Genomic DNA, 11,281 nt, shown 5'->3' with positions numbered 1-11,281 from the left:
CACAACAAGAGCCTTCCCTTTCTTCATTTAAGTCATTCATGTAAGAACACCACACTATATGTTATATATATATATATTTATTTATTTATTTTTGTTTTTAAAATTTAAAATAAAAAATAAAAACTAATAACTGAACTAATCAAATAAATAACCTTCCCCCCCAATTATTATGTCCTTGTAATTAGTGTAACATGTAATAATTATTCAAAGTCCATATAATAGCTGTCCTCCTCCTCCTCCTTCTTCTTCTTCTTCATCCATAACCATAACCATAACCATAACCATAAGTTCCATAACCATAACCATCTATCTATCTATCTATCTATCTATCTATCTATCTTTCTTTCTTTCTTTCATTCTTTCTTTCTATCTTTCTTTCTATCTTTCTATTTATCTCTGTATGTTGGATTACAAATTTCTGCATAATTCCCATCCAATCCAACCCTAAACCCTAAACCACCAATTATGCACAGGATTGCGAGCCTCAGGTAATTAACCCACCAATTAATTACCACCAATTAATTACCACCCACTCAAGAACCGCAATACTTAATCGGTTTATGTAGATTAATTATGGTTTGGATCTATCCCTCTCTGTCTCTGTCTCTCTCTTTCTCTGTCTCTCTCTCTCACACACACACACACACAGACACATAGTTGGATTAGTGTCTCCATCCTTCTCAATTAATTGATTCAATCACCTGGAATCACCATTCCCCCCACCAATTACCTAAGCACAGGATTTAATTGCGTGTTTCAGATATTAGCTAATTGATTCATTAAAATTTCCCAATCAATCCATAACCCATCGTTTGAAATGCATGACATTTGTAAACCCAAATTAAATATATATTTCTGATGAACTTCATTTGATGCGATATTGTAAAATAATCGATTGGGAATTTTCATGCTGTTTGGTCTGTTCGTTTGGAGGTTTTGATCCCCATATTTTTTGTTTTTGCAGGCGATTTCCGAAGTATGGAAGTAATTATAGGTGGGAAACACGTGGGTTTTGTGGCTCTAATGCGCCTGCATCATCTGTAATTCATCAGGAATCGGTGGGACAGGGGAAAAGGTATGGAATTTAAATTAATGATCTTCCAGACTAGATTAAGTTTACCACCACATTAATCAGTGCATATGAGCTATTGACTAGGGTATATATAAAGCAAATTTACAGGCTTGAGTGAACGAAGTTTACCACGTTATGAGCTAAATTAGTATTAATTTGCTGATTTCGTATAGAATGTAATTAATCCATTAATCACTTACTAATTGCTTCTTAATCACTGCTCACAAATTATGTGGTTATAGACTAATCTCATCCTGCCCTCTTTCCAACTATGCATATACTGGATAAAAGCAAAAATCTCTATCATTATTATGAATTAAAGTGCTACTTAATTAATTCGAACAATTTTGTAGAATGAAATTAAAACTCTTGACATCCTTATTCTAATTCTACATTATCTACTACTTACTAGTTTAAAATAAACTAATGAATGGTTTTTCATTGAATAATGAATTGACCAGTTAAAAAGACTTTGGCAGAACTAATATAATAAGCCTTACGCATTTTGTTTAAGTTTAAAATGAAAATCTTTTCGGAATAAAAAAATAAAAAATAGCAAAATAAAAAAATAAAAAATAAAATAAAAAATAAAAAATAAAAAAGAACATAAAAGATAAAAAATAAAAGATAGAAAATAGAAAATAAAAAATAAAAAATAAAAGATAGAAAATAAAAAATAAAAAATAAAAAATAAAAAATAAAAAATAAATTGAAAATGAAAATCAGGGGGCTTCCTTTTGGGTTTCGTGAAGTATATTCTTGGCCTCTCTACCGAAGGGGATTTCCCTCACATTTTTGTTTATTCTTAGGCGCAGTCCCGTATTTTTCAGAAATCTCGGCATATGCCCTTCAGTATATTTTTTCGTATGTCCGTAGAGTAATACGGTCCGTGTCTCTTCGGAGAGTGTCTCGGCCTTTACTTTCTCTTCGGACATACTTTTAAAAAAGAAATCGTTCGGTAGAATACACACAACTCTCCCCTTTGGCCTCCTCTGGGGAAAAGAGTGGCGTGGCACACACTCGACCGTTAGTAACACATTTTTGTATTTCCTTGAAAAGTTGTCCATATTTGCCCAAGCAAAGAGTGCCCGTAATTTCTCCAAAGTTGTCATATATAACCCCAAGTAAAGAGTATCAACTTCAACCTTGGTATTTTTCAGAAAATATTTGATATACCCCTCCGATAGTAGGAAGGAGTAGTGCAACTTTTACCTTTGTTGCTTGCCGAAAATATGTTGTTCTCTAGGAAAAGAGCCATAGTGTTGAAGCTCCACGTTCATTTTTTTTTCTTTTGGTGCCTTCCCATAATAGTGCGCGTAAGAAGGGCCTTTCAAGCTCATGTTTTTTGAAAATACAATGAGTAAACGTCAATATCCAATCTTTGGCAAAGGAGGACATGTTTGTATGCTTTGGTAGTACCATATGTCAGTGGGCCAGTCACAATAGACCGATGAAATGAAGTCCACCCATATATCTATAGCTATGTTGAAAATGATGATTCATGATTACATGGTTTGTAGGTCTAGTTCTCAAGGGAATTAGGTATCTCTTTCACCTTGATGTGGCCCCTTTTCAATGATCTCGTTGGTTATGTGAACCTTTCACTTCAACAAGATTTGTTCCTTTCTCTCCAATATTCTCTCACTATGCAAGGTTAGGGCAAACACTTCCATTTGAAAACTAAATTGACTCACTATATTGTTTGTAATTCAACATAATGTAGTTTTTGAAGGGAAATGGGAAGAACCATGAACGATATCCATGTTCTCCTTGATTCCTCTAGATGCTCTTCATAAGGGTACCATATATTAGGATGTGGGGCCCCATGAAAAAAGTTGCAAAGAAGGGGGGCCATTATATAAGCCTCAACTCGTTATTTCTTAGAAAATTCACAAAAACGGGATTGTTAACTTGGTTTTGAACATGCATAATATAAAGGTTTACATATAGTGAGGTCCATGGGTTTCTAAGCTTGTCAATGATCATTTGTTCTAGATATTCAATGTCCTTGTAATTGCATCATGTAACGTATCGCACTTGTGAATGATGAGGCACACTAGATTCTTCTGCAATAATCTATCTTCCATTAATCGGCTTCCTAGTTGATCTCATACTATTCCAGAATCATTAAGGGGTATCAAGGATTACAAGTGTGGTCCTTTAACATCAATTTAGAATATTGAAAGCCCTAATTGGTATAGTTTTTGAATGTTAGTGAAGGAACACCAATTGGGTATTTGCTAATATACGAGACAACCCTAATCCATGTATCGCCCTCCATATTTTTTTCTCTTGAAACTCCCAATTTTTAAGTCTCGATGAAGTTGTTTGAAAGATATGTCAAGGCGGGAGGGAGTAGCCACTACTAGGAAAGTTGTTGATAAATTACATCTTCAACTAAGTGGTGTATAGGAAACAAGATTTGATTCCTTCACCAATAAGCTAAGATAAAGTAAGCTATGAATACAAATAACAATGAGTTTTCTTATGTGACCCATGCACTCCATGTATTTGTAAGCTCATTGCTTGGTCCTACTACTCCAATGTTATTACATTGAAGACTAATAAGAAAGGGGAGATCCTTCCACCTTGTATGCCTTTTCTTTATGGCCGAATTTTAGTGTGGTTTATGAATTCAATCGTAAGCAAAAATATAGGAGACATTTTTTGAAGATTACGCCAAATCAAGAATGTTGGTTACCAAGTCAGAAAAGGAATACCTTCACGAAAGGGTACTACGGTCAGAATTTAGAAAAAGAAAGAAAGACATAGTTCAAAGTTTGTGTCCTCCGATATGGATGAGACATAACCATAACCAAGGGCATTTTGAGACTTGGAAGACAAAATAGGGGTATTTGGGCAAAATCGTTTCCACTTACTTAAACCTCATAATGTTTTTTTTTTCCAAAAAACAAAACTCCTTCTCCTTCCATTAGTTATAAAGCTTGTAATGTTTTTGTGCATGTTAACTTTGACATTTCCTTGCATTAGTTATAAAGCTCATAGTGTTTTGTTTGTGCTTGTTAACTTTGACATTGGTGGGATGAATGTAAATGCAGATTACAAGGGAAGGTGGCAGTTGTGACGGGTGGGGCGAGTGGGATCGGGGAGGCCACGTGCCGGCTTTGGGCGGCTGAGGGGGCAACGGTGGTGCTCGCGGACATCGACGTGGAGGCCGGCGAGCGCGTGGTCAAGGAGATCGGGGGCGCCGCGACATTTCACCGTTGTGACGTGGCCCGCGAGTCGGATGTTTCGTCCCTCGTTGATTTCACACTAGGACAACACGGGGCACTCCACGTGATGTTCAACAATGCCGGGGTCAGCGGGCCCGGGTCAGCGGTGTCCGAGATCGACATGTCCGGGATGGCACACGTGCTCGACGTGAACGTGACGGGTGTAGTCCACGGAGTGAAGCATGCGGCACGTGTGATGAAGCCCGGGGGCTCCATCATATGCACCGGGAGTGTTAATTCGCATGTGGCGACGGGGAGCGTGCACGCGTACACGATTGCGAAGCATGCACTCTTGGGCGTGGTTCGCACGGCGGCCGCGGAGCTGGGCGGGGCCGGGATCCGCGTGAATTCCATCTCCCCGTGGCTTGTGCCCACCCCTATGGTCATGGCCATGTTCCGGTCGTTCATGCCCGGCGCGACCGAGGCCCACGTGGCCGGGATTGCGTATGGGCCCTCCAATGTCCCGCTCCAAGGGGTCGGCACGCTAACCCCGAGGGATGTCGCCAATGCCGCACTCTTCCTGGCGTCCGACGAGAGCCGCTTTGTCAATGGCCATAGCCTCGTGCTTGACGGCGGGTTTTCGACATCTCGCCGCCTTTGCTTCTCTTGAGTCTTGACATTATATAGGCTTTTCTTTTCTTTTCTTTCTTTCTTGACATTAGTTTTTTTGGTTTTCCTTCATTCTCAATGACTTAAGCAAAGAAAAAAAAGAAAAGAAGTAGTAGTATTGCCATTGTTTTGAGTGCCATGAATAAATTCCTTGTTTAAAATTCCCCATTTTTGCAATCAGTTTCTTTGCTTGTTTGTGTGTTTAGATTACGAGAGAGTGGTTCGACAAAGATATAGGGTTCCACATGGACATATGAACATCTCGCTTATCCGAAACAAACATGTACGAGGACGACTAACTATAGTGCATTTTGTGGATGATATCAAGTGCATGGTTAAGCACAACACGTAAAACACATATTCTTTACACGTCGTATAAGAAACTTTAAAAAGAAGTCTCCACAAATTATTGCTTATAGGCCCCAAAGTACTTGTAAGTTTGCATAAATCGAGATTCTGGTGAATATATAAGTTAGAGGGTACGAACGTAAACTCTTATGCTTGCTTTTGTAACATATAGTCGTGGTCTCAAGTCCCGAGAGGAACAAGTTTGATGTCACAAATGATATATAATAAAAACTTGCGATAAATTTAGTTTGAGATGATAACACACTAACAAATTGCCCGTCAAAACAAATGGCTTTACGAAATTGATATTGACGTGTTCCCCACAACCCAAGGGTTGAAAAGGATAGTATTGCCCTTAAAAAGCCAATGTTAGCAAGATCATGAAAACTTGTGGCTTGCATCAAATTGACATTGACATTTTTAACACAACCCAATTGTTGGAAATGAAAACAATTGCTCTTTAAAAGATTAGGACTAGTTTAGATTGTGGCATATTTCAATGAAAAACAAACGTTCCCAAGATGTACAAGGTAAAATTAGTTACATCATTTTGGAGTAAATGCCAAGAAAGCCTCTAGATTTTGACATGTGCCCTATGAGGTACGGTCCCTTACAAAGAGGGAAAACAAGTATATCGAATGATCATATGATAAAAGTCTTTGAAGATTAATGAGGGTTTACGAAAACCAAATGATGCCTAAACATGTCATGTGTACCATATATTTTATGGTACCATCTGTGCTATAAAATTGTGGTATATAAACAAGGTAAGTGTCATTTTTAGGAAAAACACACTTAGCACGACAAATAATTGAGGAATCCATTCAAAGTTAACATTCATATTAATTATGGAAGTTGCAGCATCTTTATCTCAAACATGAATCCAAATGACAAATATTCCATTTACCTATCTTACAAGAGTTAACAATCAATACAATTTCCAGATAGATTGAAATCTATGCTCCATGGAACTATCATTTATCCATTAGTGAATTTGACTGTTACACAAGGGCGCATGTAGTAGCCAATGCATGTACTTGTCCATGATATCTATGCTCCATGATGAGCTCCACCAATTGAGTCAAGATTCACTCAAAGTTTGCGTTATCTCCAACTGGGAGCCCTACCATCCTACACACGTCACTGGCAAGGACACCTTAAGTTATATGATTTCCTAGAGTAAAGCTACATCAATCTTAGGTTTTTCCAATTTTTTTTCTTAGCAAGGCACAAAATCCATTTGAGCTTACTCATTCAATGAGTGGTTTGATGTGTTGAGATTGGTGGCTCTTGTTTCAACCTATGTCAAGGTAGCTTGGTTTCCATGTACTCGACATGTTGCACAGTTTCACATCTTGCAAATTTGTAGTGCAAGGATTCAACTAAGTTGTATGGTGAAAGGATAAGACTATGTTGAACATTGCTTCATTATCTCTTTGTTGTGGGTCATGAGTAATTGCAATGAACATTAGATATTGAACCAATTTTATTAGAGGACCTTGAACTCTTTATGGGGTTTTGTTTCATTTTCCTCTTGATTACTATTCGAGTTACCTACTCTTTGGGATCTTGTGACTACATGATATGGTCTTGAGGGGACAAAGGAAATAGATTCAACTCGTCTTCCCTCTCTTTTCAAGGAAATTAGGAACGAAACAGTTGTGTTTGCAACAGGGGAAGTGCCCTCCCATTAGGAACCTTAGTGGACAAAGAGAGAAACCAACCCCATCGCCTAGTCATATGAGTACTAGCATATGCAAGACGATGAAGTATTGTCACATTACATCGAGCTAGATGGTGACATCTATCTGGTGTATATATGTTGAGAAATGAGTCTAGATATCAAAGAGGATCCCAAGCTCATACGTGAAAGATGTTGTGAAAATACGTGAGTGTGAGTGAAATGTGAATGAGACCACCAAGTTCTTAAACCAAAGAGGATGGGAGGAGGCTTCAATCGTTGATGTCAACAAGCTCAAAAGATGTCACTTTTGCCACCTGCTATTTTTGGGAAATCAACTTTATTCATTTAGTATTTTCGGCTAGCTGTATTATGTGTATGTGTGTGCATATGTGCATTTATATTTTCAAATATTTCATTGCTTCATAAAGTTTTGTTCAAAGCTTGGATTTGTCTTCTCAAAATTTCATTACAACCCTGGCACATACCTCTTTGCGTCGGAACTATGATACCTTCAATATGAAGTTTTGGGACCCATTTCCACCAAAATTGAGCAAACTGATTGTATTTTCATGCTCTTGCTTGGATTTCTAAGCCGAAAAATCTAGTTTGAGCCATATGCCAATCACCATGAATAAGCTTTGTTATAGACTTAGACCTAGAACATACTTCTTCCATGAATAAGATTTTGCCAATTGAGCTACATCTTTTCTTTGTCTTAAGCCACACATGTCAAGAAACCAATTGCCCCATGCTCGTAGAAGAGATTTTTTTTTATTACAAAATTTACAAAGTTCTTGAGTGGCTTGTTCCTGGATTGAGAAACTGCACGTTGTCGTGGCATGGCTCACCTAGAAGCGTACCATTGCGTAGACAAAAGATATCGTGAAAGGGAGGAAGGAATCACTGGGATTATGGACGGAAGAGACGAAAGAGTAAATAGAGATCAACAAGATATGCCAAGATGGGATATAGAATGATATTTGAAGGAATGAAAGAAACTTATAATTATTTGATGAACGAGTTACTAAATGATTGTGAGCATCGTTGAACCTTCGAGCTTTGTCTCACAAGGTAATCGCTCTTCTCTTTCTTGATAGTAGACCATAGTCTTCCCTTCTATCTGTCGACAAGTATACGACTCGAACCGCCGCCCTTCCGTTGCGAGTTGAGGACCACCACCACCAAGCTAGTTCTTCTTTTCTCTTTTAAGAATCCCTTTCTCTCTCTTTCTCTATTACAATATATCTTTCTCTAGATCCAATATAATCATTTCCATCTTATTTCTTGCCTTTGTCTATACTTCCTTCTCCTTTTATAGGGAAGAGATGGTTCTACATGTGGGCCATGTGGCGCGCATGCAAAGAGGCTCTTGCATGTGTGCTATATGGTGCACATGTAGCACGATTGATGGTTTAAACCATATAATACTAGTTAAAATGAAAACAAGACACATATTTATATACATTGTAAGTAGAGGCTAAATGGTAAGGGTTGGATGTCATAAGGTTGAGGTTGTTGGTTCAAGTCCTCTTTTGCCCATGTAATTTTGTGCATTTATTATATTACATGGTTTAGACTATAAAATACTGATTCAAATCATAAATTATTTTGTAAATTATTAGTATAGGCTAAATGGTAACCTTTGAGTGTCATAAGGTAGGGTTTATTAGTTCAAGTCCTCTCTTGTCTATGTAATATAATATATATATATATATATATATATATATATATATATTTGTCTCTACATATAACATATAATATTATCATAGTATGTTATTAACATTATAAAGGTTTATTTTATTTTGATTACGTATTTATCTTATTGTAGACTTTTAATGTGAAGCTTTCGTACTTCACGACATCCACCCCCTCTAGACCTGCACATCCTCCGGCATGTGCCACTATATTTCATCTTCATGTTGATCTATTGGAGGAGCTGCAAGCTCAAACCTTTTCTTAAATACTTTTATCCTCTTTCCAGCTACCATGTTTAGGATTAGTGTCCCATCCAATTCACTAAGCTTATAAGTAAAGTTATCATATATCTTACTATGTAAGGCCCAAACCATCTTTCAACAAACTTGCGGACGATGCTATGTTGATTATCTAAACTGCTATCATACACAAGCACCCAATCCCCGTCTTCTATCTTCTTATGTCGAATTCTGTGAGTTTTATCAAAACCAATTTTATTCTTCAATCGAGCCTCCAATCGTTGGGCTGCTAATTCTACATCTTTAGGCCGATGCTCTAATTGTTGAATTCGCAAAACCAACAATTCTTCTCTGCTCAACTCTTCTCTCCATGGAATAGATGTCCACGACATAATTGATCCTTCTATTGGCATGATGGGCTTTTGGCCAAGTATCAATTCAGTTGGCATATATCCTATTACCGAACTATGTGTTGTCCGATCTGCACATAGTGCATACGGTAGCATGCGTGGCCAATCTCTTATTTTACCTTTACAACTTTTCACGATCACCTTAACTATTGGGCTATGTCCTCTTTCAATCTTTCCATTGGCTTTTGGATTATACACAGTTGTAAGAGATAATTTGACCCCTATCCGGCTGAAGAATTCTCTAGCTTCATCAGAGTCAAGTTCTCCTCTATCTGCAATTATTTTACCAACACACCCATAACGACATATTACATCTTCTAACAAAAATTTACATACAACTCTAGTTGTTTTTTGTCGTAGTGGTCTTCCTTCTACTTGGTTTGTAAGGTCTTCTCTTGCTAGTACTAAATATCGCATTTGACCTTCCCCAAGTGGCATTGTCACTAGATCAACCATCCATTTATAGTGCATTGATGATGAATATGTTGGTTTTAGCTCATCTCGATATCGAATAGTTGAATACCTTTGACATATTTCACAAGTTTCCACAAATTTCATTACACCTTTATACATATGTGACCACCAATACTTCTCTTTTAACTTCATAAATGTCACCCATATGCCTCTATGTCCTGCCCACAAACTATCATGGAATTCAGTCATTAATTTTCTTTTAATATCATTCTTACAAATGACTCGAAGAGGATTTTCGGTTGGCCTTTTTGGGTGCCTCCATAGATGCCCTTCATGTAAAAAAAATTTGAATGATCTTCTTCGAAATTCATTTAGTTGTTTCTTTGACCATGATGGGTCGACTTCTTGAGTCTTTAAAAGTTTTCCTATTTCTAACCATTGACCTTCATACTTTGTGTCTTTGAACATTATACTTACATTAAACTCATCATGAGGCTTAATAGATACTTGATGAGCAACTTGATGGTTTGTAGTTGCCCAGTTCTTATCTTCAGTTTGCATTAGCTTTTCATTTATGAACCTTGCCCTTGACAGCATATCTGCGCCATGGTTCTCTTTGCCCTTTATATGCCGCAATTCTGGGTTCATGGTTCTGATGTATGCAATCCACCGAAGCATTGCAATATCTGGTGTCGTACAACTTGCTATCATTACGATGAGTGGCAAACAATCTATTTCAACCACTACATCTACTCCAATCAAGTAATCTCTATTTGTTTTTAGTGCAGTAAGCAAACCCCACAATTCTCGTTTAACTTGCGCATAATTTCTTTGCGTATCATTTAATATCTTTGCTCCAAACCTGATAGCATATCAATGTTGCTCTTCATCTTCTTGGTTGATAACCCAACCAATCCTGATTGGGCTAGTATCAACTGTCACTATAATTGGTCTTTCACCTTTGTAGTTTGATTGACGAAGAACTGGAGCTTTCAATAATGCTTCTTTCAACTGTTAAACAACTTGTGTATGTTCATTAGTCCATATAAAATTCTTCCCTTTTCTTAAAAGTTGATAGAGAGGATCTGAGACATGTGCAAAGTGCGGTAACCAAATATGATAAAATACACATGCACCTAAAAAATCTTCTCACCTCTGTTACTGACTCGCAAACTTCCTTCATGTTTTGTATTGCGTTAATTTTGATTGGTGAAGGCTTCCTCCCATACCACCCACACATATGACCAACTATCAGAACTTCATTCTGCCCAAAGCTTGACTTTGTTCTTGATAGTGTCAAATGTACTTGCTCAAGCTTATTTAAAATACTTTCACAATCATTAATGTGATCCATCACAAACTTTCTGCAACCATTTCCAACTATGGTCTCATCTTTCTCTCTTTCTAAGCATCATTTGAGGAATATCATCTAAAAATGGCATAGTTACCTTTGGGATGTACTCATGTAGAACCTTGTTCATTGCATTCATCATATGAGCAACTGAATTTGTCGCACATTGAGGTAGAGTGCACATTTGAACCAACCCAATTGGTGTTCTCATTGTTGTGATATTGCG

General features: G+C 37.4%; 2 protein-coding genes across 2 annotated transcripts; one reads left to right on the top strand and one right to left on the bottom strand.

The window, feature by feature from the left end:
- Positions 1 to 364: 364 nt before the first annotated feature.
- On the top strand, positions 365 to 5,078 carry LOC147853866 (borneol dehydrogenase, mitochondrial-like). Its single transcript, XM_087331815.1, has 3 exons — positions 365 to 488; positions 965 to 1,075; positions 4,132 to 5,078. Exons 1-3 carry the CDS (start codon positions 466 to 468, stop codon positions 4,913 to 4,915), a joined length of 918 nt encoding a protein of 305 aa, XP_087187941.1. The 5' UTR covers positions 365 to 465; the 3' UTR covers positions 4,916 to 5,078.
- A 3,769-nt stretch (positions 5,079 to 8,847) lies between these two features.
- LOC147853865 (uncharacterized) lies at positions 8,848 to 10,352 on the bottom strand. Its single transcript, XM_087332448.1, has 3 exons — positions 9,814 to 10,352; positions 9,028 to 9,519; positions 8,848 to 8,962 (listed from the first exon to the last, which is right to left on the bottom strand). Exons 1-3 carry the CDS (start codon positions 10,350 to 10,352, stop codon positions 8,848 to 8,850), a joined length of 1,146 nt encoding a protein of 381 aa, XP_087188574.1.
- Positions 10,353 to 11,281: the final 929 nt, after the last annotated feature.

This window comes from Azolla caroliniana, unplaced genomic scaffold, assembly GCF_043228905.1.
Source record: "Azolla caroliniana isolate FFs.n. ecotype wild unplaced genomic scaffold, voAzoCaro1.0.p SCAF_16, whole genome shotgun sequence".
Taxonomy (NCBI): domain Eukaryota; kingdom Viridiplantae; phylum Streptophyta; class Polypodiopsida; order Salviniales; family Salviniaceae; genus Azolla; species Azolla caroliniana.
The sequence above is the reverse complement of the archived record's forward strand: the minus strand, read 5'-3'. Positions and strand labels throughout refer to the sequence as shown.